Source organism: Poeciliopsis prolifica, unplaced genomic scaffold, assembly GCF_027474105.1.
Source record: "Poeciliopsis prolifica strain line A6 unplaced genomic scaffold, Auburn_PproV2 SCAFFOLD006, whole genome shotgun sequence".
NCBI classification, from domain to species: domain Eukaryota; kingdom Metazoa; phylum Chordata; class Actinopteri; order Cyprinodontiformes; family Poeciliidae; genus Poeciliopsis; species Poeciliopsis prolifica.
In genome coordinates this window covers 11,426,771-11,452,466 of record NW_026562381.1, presented here as the reverse complement: position 1 = coordinate 11,452,466, position 25,696 = coordinate 11,426,771, and the positions used below count along the sequence as shown (strand labels likewise).

Here is a 25,696-nt window from a genome sequence, read left to right as displayed (position 1 = left end):
ATCAAATCAACAAGTAACTAAGTCATTTAAATGTTTCCATCCCAAGTTGGACGCAAATAGAAAGGAGTGCAGACAAGAACACGATGGGTTTAACTTTTATTGGTTCAACAGATGTGACTGATAACTCCACACAAAATCTTAATAAACTTAGTCATTTAATTTATTCAAATAAGGGGTTTAATTGAAGTTCTATAAATATAAAAGTAATAAGAATAAAGCATAGCGGTGGTTTTCATCCAAACCCAGAAATTCTCCATAATACCGGTTTATAATTGTTTTCCTTCATAGTGTTCTTCTGTAAGAAATTCTAAAGATAATGGTGAAAAATTAAAAAACTTCTGTGTCCTACATTATTTTAAATAGTAATACATGCAGTCAGAGTTTGAAAAAAAGTGCCTAAGTGTGAAGGTTTGGTACATTTTCAATAGTAACACCAATCAGGAGTTGGTGAATTAAGCCGAGTCCAGGACAGAGAGAGAGGAGTGAGCAGGCACTGAAACTGCAGCAGCTGAGCTTCTGGTCAGATGAGTTTGGTTTCTCCAATGAATCCAGACTCCAGTTTGTCTCAGAGGCCAGGGCTTATCACATCAGATCATTTTCAGCTCTGTCCTCATTTACCCTTCGTCTTTCCCATTGAGGAACGCAGTGGAAGAGTGCCCTCTGCCCACGAGTCGGGGTACTGCATCATCTTCTGCCACAGGCTGATCTCCTCTCCCACAGACTCCAGCTCCACTTCCTGTTTTCCTATTTTCACAGCGCCTGCAGTGTGAAGATTACACGGCATCCGTTATGATCCAAGATGGAAAATTCCTTCAACTCATATTATATTCACACAAGGGAAAAAAGTGAAGTAGTGATGATCTTACAGGAAACCTAACTGGAAAATTAAGAGATACAATATATACAATGTTCTTTCCATTATCCACAAATAAAGAGCTCATCTTTAAATATTAAAATGATTAAAATGACATTTTTTATCTGTTTTAACTACGCGACCTACAGTTGTAATTTTAAGTAATTTGGTATACAGCATTTTTATAAATTTTACTTTGTAATTTAACATTCTTCACGACATTGCTCCTCCATTACGTTTCTACCAGTGTTGAACTAAGATGTAGTTCATATAATGAGCTCATTATAAAAGAAGTTCGACCAGGTGTTTGCCAAAAGCTGCTGGCTAGTCTGAAGGAGCTGATTTGGGGAACGCTCAGAAGATTGAAAACTGCGGCTCAGATGTGGAGCTGCACCTTGAAGGCTGATTCAAGTCCATCAAGGTGTTTTACACAGCTGAATGGTTGCCATGGACATTAAAGGATGCTCAAGCATTAGAGAATCAAGGAAACACTTCAGGTGTGTTTTAGATGAGGAAATAACATAATTCAAAGCTAAAACAAAGTAAATATTACATAATACCACCTCTTTAAAATGCTGTTCGTCTCTTAGTATGAATCAGGATTTGCTAGCATTTCCTGACAACGCTTAATATGATTAACTTGATGAAGTTCTGTTGTTTATTTTAAGATTTTCTTCTGAAGCTGAAAACAGAAACATTAGTTTTTTACCTTTTCCTGAGCTGAGGCGGACTCCTCCCAGGAACTCGTTGCTCAGCATGGCCTCTCTGTCCCACACCGTCAGCTCCAGGCACATCTCTCTCAGCTGCTCCAGACTCAGCTCTTTGTACACAAACGTGCTGTTATACTGGGGGTTCAGGTTCTTCTTCACGATGTCGGTCTTCTTCTTTGCGCTCTTCGTCTTAGACGGGAACAAGTACCTGCAGAGCCACAAATACAAACCCAGTTAATTAAGAAATGTTTTCATAATTGTCATCAATTCAACTATAAAGGATGGAAATCAAGAATCGGTTCACAGTAGTTCAATTTATCCACTGATCGGTTCCTGTAATGCATTTGCGTGATGACGTGTCGTACATGCTCCGTATTTTAAATGAGAAAATATCCGAGATGACATCATGGCGGAAACGTTCCAAAATATCTTTAGATTTCTCAAGAAAAGACAAAACTATGATCGACTGGAACATGGTCATAACTCTAATCACAATGAAAGGAGCAAATACCTCCGTCATCCTCAAACAGTTCACAGCAACATTAGTGACTCTGATCACAGCGTCTTCTGCTTAAAAGTCCCAGGTAACAATAAACTCCTCCACATTATTGTGTTAATGTTCGTGCCACACTGAATGAATAATCCCCAACATTCAGTTAGTATATTTTCAGACGAGGTTTGTTTATTATATTAAAAACACAAAAACTGTTGGCGTGCAGAAAGTTGCAAGTCATGTTAAAATGTTTGACACACAGATTCTTATTGTTAAAGCAAGTTTTAATTTTGTTTCAGTCAAATACGTCATGGTGCATATTTTGAATTAAGGAGTTTATTTGGCAACTCAATAAGAATCGATAAGTGGGATCAATAATGAATTGATATCAGTTCCCATCCCCAGGCGTGTAACGCACCCTTTCACAAAGCTGTCAGACGTTCCCCCGGGTTTCATTGCCATCAGGTTCTTCGCTTCTTTAATCAAGACATGCAGCTCTCCACTCTCCACAGGCGGCGCTTTTTTACCTGAAAATAAGAAACAAAAACTGACAGAAAGGGTTTTAAAGTGCATGGAAACAAGCCGGTTTCTGAGACGTTACCTTTGACTTTCTCTGCGGTCGTCTTTTTGGGCGTGACATATTTCAGTGAGATCACCAGCTCTCCTTTGTACTGAGCAAACGGTGAAGCTGGCACAACCGATCCCACCTGTTAAAAGTCAAACATTTAGGAATCAAAACATGAATATAAGCAAAAAACAAGTATTGTTGTGAGGAAGAGCAACTGGACTGTCTCCTGTTTTAAAAACATCAAATTTCTCTACTGGCTCCATTATTCAGCTGCTGCTGCTGATCAATGTTTCTGCCACATCAGTGACGTAAGAGCGGCACAGAAACAGACTGAAGGAGCTGCATTTACAGAAAAATTAAGTTTAAACCTCAATCTTTTAGACACTCATAAATATCTGAGGTAATAGAAAGTATAAATATCTTTAAAGGTGGCCTGTAATTTTAAAGGTTTTTGAAGACAGATTATGACTGCAGGGAGTTTTGGACTAATGGCAGAAAAATCTTATTTCAGAGGCATTTAAAAAAAAAAAAAAAAAAAAAAGAACTACTATGACCTGGTTGCTAAATTGACAGTAATTTTGAAGTGATATGAAATCTCTTCTGACGATGCCTCTTAATAAAAAAAGTTGATGCCTGCATAAACAATAATACTGTACTTATTACCTAAGGCAAAAAGGGAAACGACTTACAGTGATATTTAACAGATTAATAACTATACCAGGTTTTTACACATTTTTTAAAGACTTTTCTAAACTCTGAGTTCTAGAGTTATTTCCCGTTGCTTGAATAAGAACCTTGACAAAAAGTTTTAGGCAAATATTTCTATATATGTAAACATATAAATAAAATGAGCGATAGGACTAATGGGTTAGTGAATAAACGGATCAAAAAAAGGCTGGTGGAGGGATACAACATTTAGTTGAGATACACTGCAAAAATAGAAAATCTTACTAACCATTTTTGTCTAATTTCTAATGCAAATGTCTTAGTACATTTGCAATAAGATAAAACTAACTTACAAACAACTCTTAGCTAAATAACAGCTTGTTTTAAGTCAATAATTTCTTAAAAAGTACTAGATTATAATTTGCCAGTAGTACTCTCTCATTTCTCAAAAGTAAGAAATTAATAATTAATCCGGTATCTTGCTGAAAAGTTACTTGTAAGGAACTACACTTGAACTAAGTGTAGCTAAGATAGCAATCAGGAAAACTACAACTCTTTTTTCTTAATTGATGTTCTATCTCGACAATAAAATTGTTTTAATCAAATTCTGTAATTTTCCAGACTGTGAAAATAAAGGCCTGTGGTCAGCAGCAGGCTTTAGACCAAGAATCTGGTTTCCAAACTTCAATTTCTGTGAGATATTAACACCTATATACACATTTTCTGTAAGTTTTGTTTTCCCTTCAGATGTTTTTGTACAGGAAGGCTATAAACTAGATAGAAAATACCCATCATCCACCAGAAAACCTTGTTTCAGGACAGAATCGTCTTTATAATCTACCTTTCCCATGAGAGCCATTTGTTCCTCACATCCTGACTCGAGGTCTTTGCAGTCCAGAGGGACCTGCACCTCTCCCAGGAAGGCGTTACGGCTGAGGCGACCGCTATGCCACACCGACATCAGCAGGCTGCGGTTGACCAGCTGAGAACGGACGATGGAGTACTGGACGCCAAAAAACAGATAAAGAAGGGTTTCTCAAGGTTTCAGAAGTTAAAGTAAAATTTAATGCATGTAGCAAGGCAGAAATGTACAAAAAACAGAAAATCATATTTGAAATCAACTTTATACCATTAGGTAGATTTGGTTTCAGTGAGGTAAGCCACCTGTCTTGCCAAACAGGAAACTTGACAGATGTATAACAAATATAAAAATAAGCAGATTAAAGTGGAACGGTGCCCTACTTTTTCAAGCACAGAATGAATGCAGCAATGTACCAATTAGCAAGAGCAAATGGCAAACATGAACATCGTACAGCCAATAGCCGATAAATTTAACTAGAGGTGCCCCAACCTTTTGAAATAATTTAGTTAAAACCAGTGGGTGACTCAAACATTTCACTGACAGAAAAGGAAGAAAAAAATAACATGACGTAAATAAGGCCAACTTACATTTTTAAAAATAAATTTAAGGTCTTAATTTTTTATACACAAATTTAAGACTTTTTAAGGCAGAGTGGACATCCTGTAAAGCCGGGTGTCAAACTCATTTTCATCTTGGGCCATATCAAAAATCCAAATGCTCTTAAAGGGCCGGTTGTGCCAGAATGTATTGATAAAACCAATTAAACTGTTAGAATATTAATAAATAGCTGTTCTTCTGGAATTTTGTGACTGTTTTAGAGCTTTCTTTTTGTTTGTTTTTTGGCAATCAAAATGGGAGATTTTGTGGTGTCCATTAAGAAATTTTTGTAATTAATTTTTCAATATTTGCGCTGATGTATGATATAAAATGTGACTTTATTACTATTATGGACTGTAACTTGACATCAAGTAAGGCTGAGGCAGCAGTCACTTAAACTCACTTAAACCAATTTAAAGAAATTACGCAGTAAAATATAAACAATTATGGAAATGCATTTATTTTGTGTGAATTTTGCAGATTTGTGAAAAACTGGAAGGATTCATTCAGTAATTTGGAGTCTAGAGGGCCACATAGAAACCTACGGTGGGCCAGATGTGGCCCTCGAGCCTTGAGTTTGTGCTGTAAAGGCTTGTCTGGTGGAGAGGTAACGATAAAGACCATGGACGAAAAACAAAACATTTAAATTTTCTCAACTTGTACCTAATGATTGCCAAATTCGACAACTACACACACATACATACAGTGTATATATATATATATATATATATATATATATATATATATATATAAATATACACAAATTTATATATATATATATATATATATATATATATATATATAAATATATATATATATAAATATATATAAAATATATATATAAATTATATATAATAAATATATATATATATATATATATATATATATATATATATATATATATATATATATATATATATATATATATATATATATATAAATTCATCTAATTTCCCTGTAAGCTGCTCTGTTTGTGTTTCAGCTGCCTCCACTGAAAGCGGGACCAAAAATCAATATTTGACAATAGCTGTACTTATCTGCAAAGTAAATACAGATCCTAAGGTCAGAGTGGGTGTGGTCATTAGTCGGAGCAAGCAGTGCAAAAAAAACAAGTGAAATTTTCTTTAAGCTAAAATGCAAAGTTCACCTTCATAGTTTCATTGTAGACGGGGTTGATGGTGTTTTTCTTGATGCTGGTTTTTCTCTTGCTTTGACGTGATTTGTCTGGGAGGAGGTAACATTTCACATAACTGAAGCACAAAACAAAGAGAAAAAATAAGGATGAAAGAAGTTTAGGTTTTTCCAAGGAACTGCTGGTCTTCTGCAGCATTTCCTGAGGTGAATGTTGACATACAATTTCCTGTGAAGTTCAGCTAATCACCAAAAGGATGCAAGAATCGACCCTGTGTAAACAGAACAGCCTCTTATCTAAACTGATCAAAGCTGAGGAAACATCGCTGAGGCGTGTTTGCACTTCAAAAACGCACAGAGACCATCAGTACTGCTGCTCAACAAGTTCAGGATTTTATTCGCTAGTTTTTGTGTCGTACAGTTGGAAGTTGAAAACTCACGGGTTGGAAACGAGCCGTGATGCGTCGGCGTAGGCCAGACTGTTGCACTGCTTGATGAACACGTGGAGGCTCTGTGTGTGTTCATCGTACTTCAGAGAGAAGACCACGTCGCCGCTCACCTCCACGCTGTCGAAGTCTCCGGATTCACTGTAAATACTCATCATGCTCTGCACAAACAGACGTGAGGAGTCAGTAATAAAGTCTGCATTTTAAAGCAAACATTAATTTTTAGATAACTGCTGCTCGGACATTTCCTAAAGGACCAACTGCGTTTTTTTGATATCCAAATCCTGTATAAACATGCAAGAATTTGCCATTTTCTTTAAGATAATTTGTATCAAAACTGAGTGAACAGGCGTTCTAGATGAGCTCAGGATTTCCGAACTTGAGGCAGGAAATTCTGAGGTTAAAGAGACTCATTTAGATCAGCTGATATCAGCTGTGCATGCTGTAAGAAATGTCAGAGCATTAACACCTTTGAGCTCTGCAGACTGGAGGTACTTCTGGCCATCGACATTTTATGAAAGTTAACCAAGCGATCGATATCTTCCTCCTCCTCATCCTCCTGTGTGGTCATAAAAAAATTAAAAATAAACACAACAGTCACACTACACAGCCAAGTTCATTACAATATCAGCAGCTTGAGTGATCCAGGTTCAATTGGGTAAACTTTGACTTTCTGGTCATGTATGTTTGTTCTATCACTTATGAAAACTCAGTCTTAGATAAGTATAAATATTAAGTACTATGCCCGTCACAATAAATCACTTAAAACAAACTATTTCCATTTGTATTATTTATCCTTTTTTTTCTACCAAAAACTGGATAACAAAAGTCTTCAGTCTGGTGATTTGGTCTCAACATGCTAATTTTTAAAAGGACATTTTTGTTTACAGAGGCATCATAATTGAATTTATTTGTCGTTTCTGTTGTTTAGTTTATTTAGTTTGGATATTTGAAATGTCTTCCAGTTTGTTGAACGGGAAATGTTGATTAGAATTTTGAGTTTATTTATCTTTGAGAAAATGTGTTCTTCCATTGTTATTATTATTACATTACTTGCAAATGGTCTCAAAATTACAATATTATCATTTATCACAATGACGATAATATTGCGATAACCAATATCATCACAGTATTGCGATATTAAGAGTCCTTGAGAGTCCTCAAGGCTCTATTCTTGGGTCACTTTTTTGCTATTTCTATCTGCTCCCCTCAGATCAGAGGTATATCAGAATTTGTTGTTATGATGGGCCTATTGAGTACATGCAATAATCAAGCATAAGCAAAAAGTGGAAACATCCAAACCCAATCAAGTACTCAACTGCCCCAATCAAGGCATTTTTAATGATTGCATCACAGACAGCAATTCCTGATCAGAACCAAAAAGAAACGATACAATAAAGATTCTATAAATATAGGATTATATTCACAACTTACCTGTATGTCTAAGCCTGGAACTGAGCGGCTTCGCTTGCCCATTGAAGTCTCTGGTTCCTCACGCAATTCAAGTGTTGATGAACACTCTAATGGGACATAAACAGAAGCTAGTTGGGTATAATAAAGTAATTAACAGTTTTTCTAAGTGGGATTATTAACCTTTGGGTTTTGGCTCTATTTTCACGCTTTTCTTGAAGAGTCGTTCAACTTCCAGGTCAAAGCTCGCGTTGAGGGGTTTCACATCCAGAGCCTCCAGGACAAAAAAGTATTATGGGCAAAATATAGACACACATATAAAAACAAAAATTACAATCATTTAAGATTGAAGTAACTGTCCTTACAGAGCTGGTGTTTGAGCTGCCGCTTCCAGTTCTGACAACATCTGTTTTGCCTGGCGCTGTTGGACTGGAGGCTGCCGGGCTGGGGGGAACGGAGCTGTGAGCTCTGCAGGAAAATACACATCTACTGGAAGAAACGCTTTGGAAATGTGCAGCTTTATTCTGCTACTCAAGAACACAAAACAAGAAAAATAAATACCAGGACCAGTTAAAAAAAAAAAATAAATAACATTCCTATGATTTATTAAGTTACTAAGACATTCCAGAAATTAAAGCCTTATTTCAGGTGAATATTTAGAAATATTCTGTAATTCAACTTGGAGTTGTTTTTATAATTTAGCTCCCATTTATTCACTGAAAAAAACGGTGGTTATTTTTAGGGATGCACTGACTGCAATCAGTCAATGACTGGCCAATCGATCTTGAAAAAGACTAACCTGATTTTTTTGTCTGAAATTTTGTTAAACCAGAAAGTTGCTGCGATGGCAACCGTGAGGTGACTATTGTTTACTGTGAATGGACAGACATGACGGGCCAGTCGAACCTCTCTCATGGGAGAGCAGAAGAGGCAGTGGTTAATTTTTAAACTGTTGCAGAGGCAGATGAGATCACCTACACATGTAAGTATCGGCCGATCTCTCATCTCCCAAAATTAAGGAAATCGGCTGCCTGATAAACCGCTGTACCTCTAGTTATTTGTCTCTATTTCTATACATCATTGGTAAAAAGCTCATATATGCTTGAATTGATTGTTAGATCTTAAAATGATGTCAAATAAAGATAATTTAAGGTAAGTAGTATAAAGTACATGTAAATAATACGAGTTACGGTTTCAGTTTCCACTTCACTTTTTATTTTAAGGCTTGTCTAAACGGCGTTAAATGTGAATTTACCTCAGTTGCTCAGGAGTTGCCCGACCGGATTCAGTCTCAGTTTTAGCGCTAAAGATACTGATGTTTTCTGCAGACTCTGTGTCACTGCGTAGAGGTTTTGCAGAAACATTATCCTTTGGTTCAAGAGATTCCATTGAAGCAATAGATCCTGAATTCTCACTTGACTGACTGCCAATAAAAATTTAACAAATAGTTGTGAAATATTCCTTTCTGTGCATTGTGATAAACCTTGCACTAATCCTTCAGAAAACAAGAATGATGACTCACTCTGTGTTAACGGGTGGATTTTTCTGTCTGGGCAGAGGCACTGGCTGGGGAAGAACTGTAGTTCTCAAGAGTTTTTCTCCTGTCGTTTCACGTTTTCTCGCTATATGAATAAAATAAGTTGTTAGAACCAGAAACAGAACCACTGAAGCTCACGTCTGGTTCTCGTTCTTAACTAACCTGCTGGTCTCTTTTTCAGGGAGACCCTCACAAGGTCATGCCCAGGATTCATAGAGAAACGATTAACTCTTTGATCGTAGAACCAATCGCCCGTCCTCTTCTTTACGTCCCTGAAATGTATTACAAACACATTCAGAGAAGTGTGGAAACAAGAATTTATATTCACTAGGCATAAACATCTAGTTGGATACATGGCAGCAGGGGCTGGTGATGCAACTTCTGAATAAAAGTCTGTGGTATTGATGCTAGTTGTAGCAAAACAAGGTTGAATTTTTGCAGTAGATTAAAGTGTTTTCAGTTTAACGTCTTGATTTTGTGTAGAACACTTTGAATTATCTTAAAGTCCTCAAGGCTCTATTCTTGGGTCACTTTTAGGCAATTTCTATCTGCTCTTCTCAGATCAGAGTGTGCAGTAGTACAACATCTCATCATAACCTGCATTTTTATTGAATTGTGTAATCTGACATTTTGCCTATTGAAAGGTACTGTAGGTACTGTATTTATGTATGCTGATGACAACTTTGTATTTCTGTCACCACATAATCATAGTCATTGATTTGGTGCAACTGTTAGGGTTGTCAAAATCATCAATATCTAAATGTAATATATCCTGCAAAATCAATTACTTAAAGATACTTATTTGCATCAATAGGTACAAACTGATAAATTTACATTTGTCAAAATAGTTGATTTCTTCTGTAGCAATAGAAACTCAGCCCCGTTCCAAAGTTCTGCTGCTAGAAGTTGGTTTGTGGCCCTTTGATTAATATTACGTGGCCCCTGACAGCAATTCAAAAAATTTTGGAGTGGTTTTAAAGAAATGCAGTAATAGCAATGACAGCAGATATGCAAGAATGAGGGAAACAGAACAAAACAGTTCTTACGTTTCTTTGATACAAACGTTGCACAGCCAGGATCCATTGGGCAAGACTGCTTGGCAGTTTCGGCACACGTAGTGATTGCATATTTTACACTGGTTGGAGAAAACCGACAGACGACGAAGAGGCTCCTGGCATCGGCCACAGCTCCGCTCGCTGTAACTTTCACCGCCACGTTTGGCCCCTTTCCGTTTGACCTCCAGCAACTCTGACTTCAGCTTCCTGAGATAAATAACCAACAACCACCACTTCAACTAAGCATTTATGCAGACAGGGAGCTCAGGAGTGTTGTATATGTGCTTTCAATAAAGAAAATGTAAATGAAAAAGTTAAGAATAAAAAAAAAATAAAATAGAAACTATACAAAAAATACATCTGAAAAAATTTGAATGTTGTACATGAAAAGTTCAACATTTTGAATCAACTTCAGAAAGTAAAACTCATTATAGACTAAAACAATCCATGCCTTTTTTAATATGATCATTGTGGTTTGCAAATAATGAAAGTCCAACTTAAATAGAGAATTCACACCAATAATTTCCACATTTTTCAGAATATAAGTAGTACCTTTTTGCAGAACCAGAACCAGCCAAACTAGTTCTGGGTCTGCAACTTATAGTCCATGTTTTTTCCTTTTTGTGACTCATGTTTTTTTAATGATGTGTTAAATGTTAATTCATACCAGCGGACATGAACAATGAAATACAGTAAATAAAAACACCTGCAAAGCTTATACACCGTCTTCACAGGTAAAAATTACAGACCAGACATTGCATCATTAATGCTCCAGAAAACAGTAAGCCATAAACAGTCACTGCTTGTTTCTCAAAGAGTTTTGTATCCAGGAATATTGAAAGAAAGTTGAGTGGAAGGAAAATTTGCACCAGCAAAGAAAACAAATTTGATGGATCTTCTTTGGCTACCTAAAAGCTCACGTAGCATTTAGCACCATCCTAAATGCTACTAGTCTGAAGCCAGCACTCTTCAGTGTGAATGTTATTGTTGAATAAAGACAACTAAAATGTAGCCATTAAGTTATCAAAATTGGTGAACTAATAGATGGATGGTTAGAAAATTGAATGAAGAAATGAAAGGACATGATTGCTAAATGGATGAAAACATAAGAGTTGAAGGGAAGGAACATGTTTCCTTTAACAAAATGTGTAAAATAATACCATTGCAATTAATTTAGTTTTTTAAAATGTTTCAACTTTCTGGTGTTAAAATCCTGTCAGAATTTAATGTTATTGTTTCTCCCTAAATGAAAGTACTTTTGTAATCCTACCAATTTGCATACACACTGCAAAACAACCTGCTTTGCATAGATGGGATGGAAAAAGAAAAGCATTTCCATGTTTGTCCAGACTTTTAAAATGTAAAACTACTATTTATGGATTTGAAAATGGTAAGTTAAGCCAACTAAAGACAGAAATTAATCATAGTACTTGCAAATGCATTGATGTAAAAATATTTTTATGGCAATCTTTGAAATATAACTTACTGTGTCACAAGAGGAACATGAAATTAAGGGAACCCCAATGTTTAAATGTGCTGTCTGTGAAAACATAACATATTTTGGTACTCTCTGGTCTCTTCTCACCGTACTCGTTTGTCTTCCACCATCCTCAGCTCCTCATCCCGTCGTAGCACTTCCAGGATAAGCTCCCGTTCCGAATCAGACAGGAAGCCCAGGTTGATCAAATCAGGAGCCTCCGGCATTGTGTCTTTAACTAAGAACAGTCAACTCAGGAGAACTGGGACGACTTGATGGATGGAACATAGACTCCAAGAGCCTGCAAAGAAGATACCAATAGAAAGTTTCTGCAGAGCTTGACAGAACTTGTAGCTCCACTCAGCAGAATGTGGTTCATTTATAAGAGCCAGAAAAACTAAAAGGACCGAATGCTTCATGCCATGACGATTAAACCACATTTCAAATGATCAAAAAATATTTTCCCACAGCATTTTAGTCAGAAATTCTGAAAAAGGATCGCGACATGCAGCTCCCCACCTAAAACAAACAAAACAAATGCATAAAAAGAAGCAGGAGGATTTAAATATCCCAGAGACATCCTCCGCTGGGGTTAAATGTTTTGATTAATGAAGGCTGAAACAACATGAACTTGGCCATCATGGAGGGTTCCCACCCTGTAAAGATACAGAGCAGGGTGGAGTTCAACACCATAATCATTTGCTTAAACTCAACATCAGTTTTATAGTAAGCCATATTCCTACCTCACATAAAAGCTTCATTAGAAGGAAACCTTACAGGAATAATCTATGAAACCGTTTCCTCATAGTTTGAATGCCAACAGTTAATCAGGACCTGTTGGGCAACTTGTGGGTGATAAAACACCTACCAGTAACAGCTGATTTTAACAAAAGACAAGGAGAACTGCTGCTAATACAGTTTATCAACGTTTGCCACAATGTATATACAACCCTAATAAATCTATTGGCAAGTGGATAATGCAAATAAGAACAGATTCAAACTCACAAGTGACTACAACGCTCGTATGGCATTTAAAACTAAACGGTTTAGATTTGTGAAATCTGGCGATTAAACCCCGTTTAATGAAGCCCACCATTAGCCGTTAATCACCGCACCAACGGTCGAACGTTGACGTACGTTACGTCAAGAGCCTCAAACTGCACGCGCAGTTTCCCTAACTATCCACATTAACGAGTACTGACTGTTTTGGGTTGCATAGAAACGGGTAAAAATTGTAAGTCGGTACAGTTACGTAAAAGTGTCTAAAATGATCTAGCTAATTAGTGAGAACTGCACACACCTGTTGGTAAAAGTCGATACCAGTGCGCTGTCGGCGTTGACTCGGGTTACTGTGAGAAACAACGACAGGAAACAGGAAAAAAAAAAAAAAAAACAACGATTAAGAGCTTTAAAAAAAACAGAAACGATCCGGTAGAAGTAACTTCACTCACCGCCACGGTCCAAACCGCACCTCCACGCTGATTAGTATTCCTCCCTGCTCCAGTGCCTGGTGTTGTTTTCTCTTTCTTCCTGCCCTGCGGGATCCGAACCACTGCCCGGAAGATGAAGGAAAGTTTGCTGCACTCGCCTTTCCACATTTTCCATGACAGGTGCTTTTCTTTTGCTCCGTTTACCACAGAGTGAAACGCTGAATGTGGAAAATCGGCCCAATAATCGGTTTTTCCTCATATCCCAGCTGTTTTTCTTCGTTTTGGCCAGAAAGTTGGACCGGGAAGAGCTTCATTTACAGCTCCAGAAATAATGGAAATAATTTAATGTTAACATTTTTTTCTCCTTTTCTTTAGATTTTTATCTTTTTGTTAAAGTTTTATGTAATCAAAATAATTTTCAATAAATCATAAAGGTACTTTATTTCCCCAAAATTTGTATCCAGTCTCCAGTAGCAGTCAGTCTTACAGTGATCTGAAGAGACCTCTGACTAAAGACTGTTTCTGTAAGACATGCTAAAAGCTCAATTTCAAGAAATCTATCATATTTTCAAATCTAACCAGAGTTAAATCTAATGCACGTATTAAAAATTTAAACAAACATTTAAAATAAAAATGTTAAAAACAAAAGCATTCCAGGAAAGTCAGCTTCAATTTGAAGTAAAGAGAGGAAAGGGGCCACAGTTTAGCAGTAATATTAATCAGTATAAACTAATTTGTAACCAGAAATAATTAATGTTGAGAATGTTGCTACCAACAAATCTTCTTTTTTTCTTTAAAACAACTTTAACTTTTTGCTTTAGCAGATCGTTGAGAAGAAAAAATCCCTTTTTTGAGAGCAAATCTTCCCTCATCTACTCAACCAAGCTCAGATAGGATTATAGTGAGGGTCTCAGCATGTGATTCACATTATATCCATGCTAATAAAAGCATGCAGAGAATCGTCTATAATGGAGGACAGATTCTCCTTTCACTTCCTTTCTTTGAATTGTTATAGTTCAAACAGTGATACCTTAAATGAATTTAAATATTCATGAACGAGAAATTTGTGTAATTCAGTTGACATTTTAGGAGATAGTCGCTTCTGGTTCTGATTTAAGTCTGCAGTTTTTTGAGAAGAACTCTTTTTAGCAAATCTGATGCAGATTGTGCTAAATGCATGTACTCTATGAAAGTTTTCAGGGTTTAAACCAATAAAAAACTCACTGAATTTATCATTTGCATGATGTCTATTACTGGTTAGTTTAAGAAAACACAGAAGGAAAAAAGTGTCTGCTTTACATCAAATATATACATTTTTGTTCATGGTAGGCTAGGAAACTATTTCAAGTGATAGGATTTGAAGTTATTTTGAGAAGAAGTCAAGAGTTCGACTATATGTTCAAACGCTTATTTAGCATAACCCTGCAGAGAAAAAAGTAAGTATTTCAAGGTTAATTTGTGATTTCAAAATTGTTTTATATTTTTTTTCTTAAACTCTCATAGTTGCTTTAATTGCTATAAAATGTAGAGACATCTGGTCTTAGCTGTTTGGATTTTGTGTTTTGTTCCTTTTGTTTCTGAGCTTACGGTTCAAAAACACCTCCCCTATTGCAATGAGCAATAAATCAATTAATGACATGATAAATTAAAGTAACATCAATCATGTACATTTTCACAATTTATTGTTTTTCTCTTCTCTTTCTCTCCTTATACCAAAAACTGGATGTTAAAATCTCCAGTCTTGTGTTTTGGCCTCAACTGGCTTCACTTTTGTTTACAGAAACTAAGTAATTAGTTTAATTTGTTGTTTTTGTTGTTTATTTTGGATATTTTAAATGTCTTCCAGTTCCAGTGTTTATTGATCTTTGAGAATGTTACTGCATTTTTAACTGAGAATGGTCTCAAAACAACAATATTATTGTTTATTGCAATAACTTCTGGGACAATTTATCGTTCAACAAAACAAATCTTACCAAGTATTTTTAGTCTAATTTCTACTCCAAATATCTTAGTACACTTGAAATAAGACAAACTAATTTACAAGTAACTTTTAAGCAACATATATAGTAGCTTTTTTCAAGTAAATAATTCCTTACAATTGATGAAAAAGTTCTAGTTCTACTATTTCACTTATAACTGAGGAAAAGTGACATAATCTGCCAATGAAACTCATAGTTTTTCCATCAATATTGGTGAATTATTGACCTAAGACAAGCTACTGTATCTTGTTGAAAAAATAAACCGGGCCTGATGGGGTTAAATGAAAGCGTTCCCGACCCTGCACCCTTATTTTATTTACTCCTGGGAATAAATGCAGTAGGAATACTGCTTCTCTGTGTTTTGGTGTTAATTCAGGGCGGTCTGCAGTCCAAGTCCAGCACAACATGGTGTACATGAGGCGCATAAGACTTCACATGCTCTATGTGCTGGATATTTATTTCCCATGATGCACCAGTGAGGTCCTTGAACAGAGAAGTTATTCGTTTTGCGGTATCACCGGCCCAGGCCCGCCACGCCTCTCTGTCAGCGTTCTTTACAGAAACATTTTGAGGAGCAGCGTCGGCAGCAGCAGCGTTCGGTAAAGGAGAGGTGACGTTCTGATGAATGTGCAAAATGCCGCCAGTCGTCTTCTTCAGCAGCCGACACGCAACGGGCCAGCCCTCCTCAGAGCTCGGGATGAGACCCAGGTTCACCCGGTCGGCGATATTACACAGCTGAACCTGGGAAGAAAAGAAAACACAGGCAAAAACATAAACATATATTTTTCATTACAAATGATATACGGTGCAATAAACGCCCGCTGATACTCTTTACGCGGGATGCCAAACAACTTATTCTACAGATAAAAAATTATTTTAAAAATCCTACTAAGTAAATAAATGAATTATATTATATTTCGATGGCAAAAAAAGTTAATTGTTCCAACTCAGTCACGTTGTTAGTTTTCCAATATTACCACTAGGGGGTGGTACTGAGTTGAGCCCCTCCTTATTTTAGATGTTTTTCTTCTCCAATGCAGCTGAATCAAATGAATGGCTGATGAGGAAATTCAGTCATTTGATTCAGCTATATTGGACACATTAATAAAAAAAATATACAAACAGCAAAACAAAACTAGCCAAACAAAGACTCTTTACTTGACGGTTGTCTCCTTGATGGATGGTGCAACGCTCTGACACCCCGTTTACTTCCAGGTTTTTCTGTAAAGCAGCAACGGCGTCAGGGTTCCACTCACAGGCGTGAACATGGCGGGCCTTCGCATGAACCAAATATGGCAGAGTGAAGTATCCAATACCTGACAGGAGGTAAAAATGGGACGATTACACAGCAAAATGCCAGAATAATTAAATGTATTTTCAATGTTGACGTCACTGAACTATGGAGACTGAAGAAGAAGATTGGTGAAGAAAAATACTTATTTCCAAAACTTAAATCATCAATACTCATGTCACATTTTGCTGGACGATAAAATGTCCCAGAAGTTACTAAATAAAAATATTGTTGTTTTGAGACCATTTTCAAGTAATAAAGTTTATATTTTAATGAACATTTATCACTGGAACTGCAACAAAACAAATAAAATGAATTATGAAGTTTTTGTAAACTACATTGTCCTTCAATAAAGCACGAGTTGAAGACTTTTATCATCCACCTTTTGGTAGAAAGACAGAAAAGAGAACAATAATAAATGATCCAAATGGAAATTATTGAACTTGTTTTAATTTATGCGATTAATTGATTTATTGTTTATTCCAACAGGCTTAAAATCGATTAATCTCCCAGCCCTGACTAACACATTGAGCTTTTATTACCTGCATATAGGTCGACCACAGTCTCTCCTCTGCAGTCAAATCCGGCCACACGGAGCTTCTCTGTGATGTTCCCGGCTGAGAACATGCACCTGGTAACATCAAACTCATAACTGAAACAAAAACAGATTATTCATTAAGAGCATGTCTATAAAATATTTAGAAAATATATATATATGCACCTGATGCCATTGTCCACATGCTTGACCCAGCTGTTGTCGCCCAGCAGCATCGTTACCACAGGAGACCTGAATCCATCCCTGGATATTCGACTCATCTTTGCAAGCCGCTTCGCCCTCAGCTCTTTGGTCACTGCACTCCATAACTGATCGCCTACATCAGAGAAACTGATCAATCAATAAAGTTTATTTGTGCAACACATTTCAGCAGCAAGGCAATTCAAAGTGCTTTGCATCATAAAAAACATGAAATGACAAAGCTATAATAAAGAATAGCAGAAAAGAATTGGTGACAAAAAACATTATATTTTGTCATCGTTACACATCAAAATGGTGATTAATGTTTCAGTTATTAATTAAAAGCAACTCTAAGCAGCTGGGTCTTTAGTCTGGATTTAAAGGAACTCTGTGTTTCAGATGTTTTGCAGTTTTCTGGTAGTTTGTTCCAGATTTGAAGCTTCTCCATGTTTGGTTCTAGTTCTAAGTTCCTGAAAGGAACCGGAAGACCTGGAAGGTTGCCATGAAAACAGCAGATCTTTAATGTATTGTGCTGCTAAGCTGTTCAGTGATTTATAAATGAGGAGGAGTATTTTAAGGTCTGTTCTCTGAGCTGCAGAGCGTCAGTGTTGAGACTTTAAAACTGGGCTGATGTGCTCCATCTTCCTGGCTTTAGTCAGCATATGAGCAGCAGCGTTCTGGATCAGCTGTAGCTGGAGGATAGATGTGAGGACTTCAGTAATCAAAGAGACTAAAGATACACGCATGGATGAGTTTCTCTAGATCTTATTGAGACATTAGTCCTCTGATCCTGGACATGTTCTTCTGCATTATCATTCCTGGAAGGCCGACTTTGTAACTATCTTTTTGTGGCTCTGAAGATTCAGGTCAGAGTCCATCACTACTCCCAGGTTTCAGGCCTTATTAGTAGTTCTTAGTTATAATAACTGAAGCTGTGTGTTGATTCTAGAAAGATCATCACTTCAGTTTTGTTTCTGTTAAGTTGGAGAAAGTTATGGCACAAACACACATTTATCTGCTCTGGGCATCTGTTCAGCGTGACCCAGTGATGAACATTCGAAATGAACACATTTTCTGCAATTTGTACTAAAGTGAATGAGGCGGTACCTATTTTATCCCACATCGGCAGAGTAAAGCAGCTGTCACCCAGCAGGACGAGGTCTCCATGCCTCTGGAAGCTCAGAGGAAGATCGCTCCTCATCTCCTCCGTCCATGTGTCACCCCGAAACTCCACCAACTCCTGGATGGCTCTCTCCAGTTTATTTACAGTTTTTCTCCCCTTCTCCTTTTTTGACTGAGGAGACTAAAGAGAGAAAAGGAGAGATTTTAAACACCTTAAAGCTTCAATATGTAACTTTTATGAAACAAAAAAATGATTTTATATTTTTGTTGAAACTGTCACCATGTCATGACAGTTTTATGAGACACAGTCTGTGAAAAAGTTGAGCTCCTCTGCCTTCTCCCAGTGTTCCTAGTGCTAACTAGAAACAACCAGTCAGTCAGTAGGCAGGGCTTAGTGCTGTCAATCATGCTCTATGTGGCGCTGCTCGTCACTACAGCCAATTTCACATCTCAGTATTGATAAAAACATGTTACGTGAATCAAGCTTGCCAGAATCACTAAGCAAAATAATGTGCGGCATTATCATCCAGAAACAATCAGAACCACTCCACAGCGTTAAGTTCAGGATCCTTACAAATGAACAATTTTTTTTACTTTCACAGCAATTTCTGGAGAATACCAAATTACTGGATTTTGATTTGTTTTCTAGCAAAAATTATGCCACTTGGAAATTATACCAGTTGGAAATGGGTTCTGTGCAAAGACCATCATGCCACCATTTGAAGAGTTATTACTGAAAAAGCAGTAGACTTAGTACACTGACTGCAATAAACAATCTATTTATTGTCAATATTATTTCCCAACATAGATGTCTTCAGATACACCCATACCTTTCAAATATCAGAATATGGGAAATGAAACAATGTAGCAGGTGTGCAAATATTAGTTATACGTTTTTTAAACTTTTCAGGGGACCTCAGTCCATCTGATCGCCGTAAATACAACAGAAATCCTAAATGAGGTATTGAAGTGGCGGTAGCTACCTTACTCCAGGTGAGATCACAAACAATTGGAGACAAAGAGTTTCTGACAGACTGCAGATCCAGCTGTGAGAGGCAGGATGGTGACATAGGAAGGAGGACTGTCCCGTCTGGCTGTTTAACCAAGCTAAAACTCTGGTCGAACATCCCCCTGGCCTGGAGATACACCCTGTACAATAAAAGAAATCATACTAAGTCATAAATAATAATAAAACGTTATTTAAAAACACAATAATCTTCTGACGCTCTACCAGTTCCTTCCTGGTACCTGTTAGCTTACTAAGCTATCAGCTTTCGACGTAAACAGACACTCACCTGAACTGCTGTGCCTGACAACAACACACACGAAGACAAGGTACACCGTCCATTCATGAGCAACTAAATCCACGCTTTGGATTTACTTTAAGTGTTTTATTATTTAGTAAAACGCTACATGCAGCCAACGGAGTACCTGCCATTGATCAAGCTTTTGTTTCCAGTCGGACTGTTGTGAAGGACGGACAAACTGTTTAGCTATTAGCTGGCCCCATGTTTAGCTGCTTTGCGAATGTTATATTTTATAAGTTGAAGCTTTATTTATCTACTTTTGGGACGGAGAACAAAACTGAGAATAAATTACACGAAGAACTTGAAACAGCAAGAAGTAATTACCAACTAGACAATTTCTCGCTAATGTCGGTAGATGGCGACTAAGTATTGTCTTAAATCCAAAGTGTCACATTATCTGCTTTATTATATAAAACCTACTTAAAACTATCCAGACATTTTACTTAAGAGAAAGTTTTTCTCAAGTAAGTGGTAACAGAGGTGGGTAGAATACGGAAAAATGTACACAAGTAAGAGGAGTACTACTTTAATTCACTGAAGTGAAAGTAAAATGAATAAAGTAACATTTGGTCTTCTCAAGACTAAAATAATAATAATAAAAAAATAACACAAATAAATAATTAAAAAGGAACAATATCAGACATAAGAGACTTTTTCAAATTATTTCTTGTTTTGTATATAAAACTTATGATATTCACAATCGGTTATATATAAGTGTTACACACAGACTTAAATACTTGCAGGAATAATATAGAGCTTGACGTATCTTCTAGATCTTAAAAAGGTTTAGCAGGTAGAGAATATAATTAAAACAATGAAGCTTGTGTACAAAGAGGAAGTCTCACTTGAACATAGTTGTTGTGTCACCGGCCAAAAATATGTAATCTTTACCAGGTTCTGAGATTATTTAAATATATCTGCAATGTGTGCAAACACATACATTTTCAATTGCTGGATGCTAACACCCACACTGTTAACACGGGGCCTAGCTTGAATGTTAAGTATGGACTTTACTTGACCATTTCAACTAATTAGTGTCTTTTGAGCAAAACCATTCCATTATAGCTCTATTGTATCTTTAGGCTTTGTATCCAGGTAAAGGTTATATTATTATTTCATAAACATTTTTAAAGATTGTGGATGATTTGCCTTTGACAGCACAGTTATGAGCTTCCTCAAACTCAAGGCCATATAAAGTTTTTTTTTACATCAACCACAATAAAAGACATAAAGTTTGTTGCTGTAACAAAAAGATCGTTCTATGAATGTTTGGAAAACACACAGATAAGATAGCTGCCAAGAGGGAGGAAGACAATGAGAACTGCAATGAGATTTGAGGTTGAGAAAGTCTGTATATTGTAGCGAAAATGTAATTTTTTTCTGAATTCCAGTTTGATTGCTGTGCTAATGAGGTCAAACTTCTCTACACAGAGCTAGTAGACTTTCTCAGCACCGATACGAACACATATTCAGATTTGTTGATTTGAATACACAGTTAATACGAGTTGTTTGTCTTTTTTGTTTTTTGAAACCCATCTGTTGATATTTATTGTCTCTTTACCCCCAATAAGCAACAATTAAATTATTAAAGACATTGTCTGCTTATTCAGTTCAGCTTATTTAAAAAAATGGAGGGATACACATGAAAGAACATTAGCATATTCACATAAGATTATAACCAAGTGGCTAATTTTGATCCTATTGGCAGGTTGATGTCAAAAACATAAAGAACCAAAACAGGAAACAGGATACAGATGTTTTACTTCTCAGATACTACTTGGTATCTTTATAATAGGATGGAATAAATCTATGTCTATGTTGTATGTGAACTGTTGACTGTACAGAGTTTGCATTTTGAAAACGTGGCCACTCAGTGTAAAGGTCATAGGTCAACTACCTGCGACTTTGAGCTGCATGATGCTCTTTGGACCCTCCACAGCGACTCCTACTAGTTTTGATCAAAGATTGTAGAAATTGGCCAGGATTTTTTAACTTTAACAAAAGCAGATTTTATGTGGTTTGGTTCAATATCTGCATCATATCACATTAAAATGAAACAAATAGAAAAAGACATGAAAGTTTGAATTTACTGAATCCGTTGATTTTGATGCTAAATTAAAAACATTCTTTCACTTGGTTCTTGGATTTAAGCAAACACAGACACATTACAGATAAATAAAATGTTTTATGTAAAAAGATCTTTATAAGAAGATATATCAAGATGAATTTATCATCCTACAATAGAAATATAACTGTTTCTCTTTAACTACATATATTTTATATAGTATGTTTTATTAAGCTGGGCCTTTTTACAAAGGATTTTAATGGCTTTAAAGAAATTAATTTGTTAATAATGCGGTTAAAAACGACTCTTTGCTTTGAGCATTGGTCAAAAAAACAACAATAATAAAACAAGCAAACTACTTAATTTAAGTAATTAACATGAATAAAACAGTATTAGAGTTAAAGTTAGTTGTTGATTTTCCACAGAATGATGGTAAAACAGTTCTCAATCTTTTGTGAAAGGAGCTGAATCTGTTCCTTTGTTCCTCTGTTTCACCTGTGCTGGCCCTTTAAGACAAGACATTTCAATCTAGGCGTGTTTCCTGCTGCCATTGACTAAAACCAAGAGCTCATCCTGCAGGAAAAAAACCGGAGCTGTTCACAGCGCAGCGCATTTCTGCTCAAAAAATCAGATTATTCCAGTTTTTTACGATGATCCGGTTGATCTGACTGCATCCTATTCTCAGCCCGGGGTTCTGTGTCTGCAGCGGGGCTGTTTCTGCTGCAGCTCCATTTATTATCATCATTATTATTATTTTTATCGAGATGATGTGAAAGTCAAGCGGTCAAGGTCCGCTCTGCAACAACCACGGCTGGATTTCCTCTCTTTCTAGTGGGAAACATCTGTCGCAGTGGTTTCGGATGGATTTCTAATCATCTGGACCGGAGGGATTAAAGACCTGCCTGAGGAGAAAGGGAATAAAAACACTCTGCAGTCAGATGGAGTGGGAAGCAGCAACGATGTGACAGCCACAATCCAAAAAGGAAAAAATAAAACAAACACAAAATGCAGCGGAAGTCTTTAACATCCGAGCAACCCGCCTGTTTTGACCGAACCTCTCCACCACTGACCCGATTCTGTTTGTCCCAGTTTGAAGAAGTGAAGATTTAGGAGAAAGCAGCCAGCATGTCGGCGGTTATGATAACGCGAAAGGTGCGGAAATGGGAGAAGCTCCCCGGGAAGAACACCTTCTGCTGCGACGGGAGGGTGATGATGGCCCGGCAGAAGGGGATCTTCTACCTGACCCTGTTCCTCATCGTCGGAACCTGCTCCCTCTTCTTCGCGTTCGAGTAAGTCACAGCAGTTCACCTCAGAGGTCACGGAGTCAACACTCCGCTTCCAATGGTTGTCCTTACTGACTAATCGATTGGTCATTTACTTTTTCACATTCCTTTTGATTATGGGTTAAACGGGACCCATTTCAAGGCGTAAATCTGGATTTATCTGCAAACATTTGACAGCTTAAGAACCAAAGAACAAGCACTTTTCTTTCAGAGTTTCACTTTTCCAACTGATATTGTAGACTAATTGATTAATCGATTAAAATGTTAGCAGTAAATCTGGGTTTGAGAGCACATTCTTCTTACAGCATTTGCTCTGTGTTGTACCATTTCCAATCGTTAACATTACTTACCAATCAATACCAATACTTTGCAACCAATGTAATTTCTTACCAATCAATTAGTTGATTGAAATGTTAGATACCTTTGATTATGGATTGTTCAGGGCCCATTCGAAGTCATAAATCTGGATTTATCTAAACTTATGTTCAGGGTTTTAACATTTCTCGCTGTTACCAACAATTATCAATCGATTATCTGATGTAGAAATTTTTGATTTCATTGGTTATGAATTATTTATATGAACCCATAAATTTGAATTTACATTTTAAAGACCCAAGTCGAACCGAGTCAACAAAACTTGCTTGAAATTCCTTTATTTTATTTTTTTACTTCCTTTAGTGTAAAATATATTAACTTTAATATGACATTTCAGATTTCTCTTTAAATTGTTTGCATTTTTCACAAAAACCTACTTTGTTGAGTAAATATTTGGCTTAGTAGCTTATATTTGATATATTTTTTCTCAACAAAAAAAGCCCAAACTAAAATCTTGAAAAAATATCTTTACAAAAGTAGCAAAAATAATAATTCAATGTGTTTACATGTGTCATCAGGGCCAGTCCAAGGTTTTTTGGGGCCTTAAGCATAATTTGATGTGGGATTCAACACAGATTTTTGATCAAATCTGGAAATATTTCATTGGTTATTATTTGCTGCTGAAACATATTTTTAAACAAAATAAGATCAAACACAAAGAAGAGCTGTAAACATTTAATTACAAACTAAAAACAAACTAACCCTAGCCCTTTGTTTGCTTGCAAACAAGTAGATTTTTCCATATAAACACATATTCAGATTTGTTGATATGCGGACACCTGTTGGTGTCTTAGCCACAATCTAATTTAGATGTTTTTGTTTCCTTTGTTAGACAGAAGGTAGCAAGTTTATTTGAACGTATTTTAGCTGTTAAATTTACATAATTTATACTCAGGAATGTAAATTTAGATCTAACAAACTAAGATGTTTGTAAGTTTAACAGCATTTTAACTGGTTAATTCTAACAGTTTGTTTTAACAGTGCACTCGGTAAAAAGCAGTGGATTTTTTTTTTGTTTTTTTTTTTACCAGTAAGTGCATGTTTTCATGTCCCTATCTGACTCAAGGTTCACAGCTGATTAATATTTAATGTGTTGAGTGGCCCACCTTTACCTCGCTGTAGATAAACCTCTTCAGCTTCCATGTCTCAGCACTTCTGCTTTTTATGTTTATAGCATTTAAATCAGCGCTTACACTCATTTTCACCTGTTTCTTAATTATTCCTCATTTTTCCTGAGTTTTTTTGCCAACACTTCCAGATTGATGACTTGGCACAAAGTACTGCAGTGTTAACTCAGCCTGTACTTGACTGACTGGGTGTGTGCAGCTGTCGGGTCGAATCCGTTTGCTGTGTGCAGCAGAGGCAGCGGCTCTCCTCCTATCTTCATGCCCGATCGTTTAATGGCCTCCTGCTCTCCTCTGAGTCTGCACAGAAGGAGTTTTTGTCCGGCCGGGAGCACAGAGCGGAAAAAGCTGATACGCCGAGCGCTCCGAGGGTCGTTAGCTCAGGATGTTCATATTACAGAGGAACATAATTATCTGGAGTAGGTGGGGGCCGATATTGAAAATGAGATGAGGCTTAAACAACATGCTGGTGGGTTTAGCTTGACGTCACTCTGCAAGTAGAAACCTCAGATGTTTCTATGAAACTCCAGCAGGCTTAAAGTGTTCATGGTTGTAAATAAGATGACAAAAATATTGTATTTCATTATTGTGTTTTATTATTATTCAAGGAAACCTTTAATGTCCCATTTTGTTTTATTTTTTAGTTTCTTTAATTGAAGTTTCTAGAACCAAAGATTCAAAGTTTGGTTATATTTACTCAAATACATTTACTTGAGTAATTTGATTATAAAGTATTTCTACTCTTACTTGAGTAAAATTTCTGGATTTTCCACCCACTGGATGAAAAACAAACATGTTTCAACCAAAAATTCACCAGATACAGACACACCTGCAGTTCTTGTTAAAGTTTCATAAGTATTTTTATTTTTTTTTTTTGTTTTTTTGAGAAACTGATTTGGAAACATTTTCTTTTGCCTATAAGCTATTTTTTGCTGCTTGTATGAATTATTGCAATTTTCGTTCTTAAAATACCAAAATCTCCACTTAACTCCATATGCTGGTCCATCTGATGATGTCATGTTTAAATAGTAAATGACTGATAATACTATTAGTTACTCAGTACTTTTAGTAGATGTTTTACCAAATGATTTTACTCTTGTTTCTAATTTCTTTACTTTAGTAGAAATATGTTGAAGTAGTGTGTGCTACTTTTACTTGACTTAATATGTTTTATGTTGT

The 25,696-nt window shown here is 36.4% G+C and overlaps 3 protein-coding genes across 6 annotated transcripts in view; 1 reads left to right on the top strand and 2 right to left on the bottom strand.

The window, feature by feature from the left end:
• Positions 1-83: 83 nt before the first annotated feature.
• Positions 84-13,495, bottom strand: LOC129360592 (synaptotagmin-like protein 4). 4 transcript variants are annotated; one of them, XM_055030917.1, is made up of 18 exons: positions 13,257-13,495; positions 13,106-13,154; positions 11,914-12,106; positions 10,320-10,535; positions 9,436-9,545; positions 9,259-9,358; positions 8,992-9,159; positions 8,102-8,204; positions 7,920-8,010; positions 7,761-7,846; positions 6,796-6,885; positions 6,321-6,487; positions 5,897-5,999; positions 4,132-4,293; positions 2,658-2,763; positions 2,475-2,583; positions 1,563-1,771; positions 84-759 (listed from the first exon to the last, which is right to left on the bottom strand). In XM_055030917.1, exons 3-18 carry the CDS (start codon positions 12,030-12,032, stop codon positions 611-613), a joined length of 2,088 nt encoding a protein of 695 aa, XP_054886892.1. In that variant the 5' UTR covers positions 12,033-12,106; positions 13,106-13,154; positions 13,257-13,495; the 3' UTR covers positions 84-610. The 4 variants fall into 4 exon arrangements, with proteins under 4 accessions (XP_054886892.1, XP_054886895.1, XP_054886893.1 ...); XM_055030920.1 differs by lacking the exon at positions 8,992-9,159 and having other exon boundaries at positions 13,257-13,494; XM_055030918.1 differs by lacking the exons at positions 13,106-13,154; positions 13,257-13,495 and adding an exon at positions 12,811-12,929.
• Positions 13,496-15,030: 1,535 nt separating this feature from the next.
• Positions 15,031-19,837, bottom strand: LOC129360537 (tRNA wybutosine-synthesizing protein 2 homolog). Its single transcript, XM_055030842.1, has 7 exons — positions 19,659-19,837; positions 19,347-19,512; positions 18,349-18,544; positions 17,227-17,377; positions 17,048-17,157; positions 16,373-16,530; positions 15,031-15,955 (listed from the first exon to the last, which is right to left on the bottom strand). The coding sequence occupies exons 1-7, from the start codon at positions 19,709-19,711 to the stop codon at positions 15,587-15,589; spliced, it is 1,203 nt and encodes a 400-aa protein (XP_054886817.1). The 5' UTR covers positions 19,712-19,837; the 3' UTR covers positions 15,031-15,586.
• Positions 19,838-22,300: 2,463 nt separating this feature from the next.
• LOC129360301 (palmitoyltransferase ZDHHC9-like) overlaps positions 22,301-25,696 on the top strand; it is a 32,706-nt gene continuing 29,310 nt past the window's right edge. The window contains exon 1 of the mRNA XM_055030430.1: positions 22,301-23,024. Within this exon, the coding sequence (XP_054886405.1) occupies positions 22,861-23,024 (164 nt within the window). The 5' untranslated portion in view covers positions 22,301-22,860. The remainder of the gene's footprint in view (positions 23,025-25,696) is intronic.

Excerpts from the sequence above, each read along its gene's own strand:
- LOC129360592 (XM_055030917.1), bottom strand. The coding sequence starts at position 12,032 with ATGCCGGAGGCTCCTGATTTGATCAACCTGGGCTTCCTGTCTGATTCG. Across the intron at positions 2,764-4,131 it reads AAATGGCTCTCATGGGAAAG|GTGGGATCGGTTGTGCCAGC; the intron begins GTAGATTATAAA and ends GACTTTTAACAG. Across the intron at positions 1,772-2,474 it reads TCTGACAGCTTTGTGAAAGG|GTACTTGTTCCCGTCTAAGA; the intron begins GTGCGTTACACG and ends GTGGCTCTGCAG.
- LOC129360537 (XM_055030842.1), bottom strand. The coding sequence starts at position 19,711 with ATGGACGGTGTACCTTGTCTTCGTGTGTGTTGTTGTCAGGCACAGCAG. Across the intron at positions 17,378-18,348 it reads GCCGATGTGGGATAAAATAG|GCGATCAGTTATGGAGTGCA; the intron begins GTACCGCCTCAT and ends TCTCTGATGTAG. Across the intron at positions 17,158-17,226 it reads CATGTGGACAATGGCATCAG|TTATGAGTTTGATGTTACCA; the intron begins GTGCATATATAT and ends TTTTTGTTTCAG.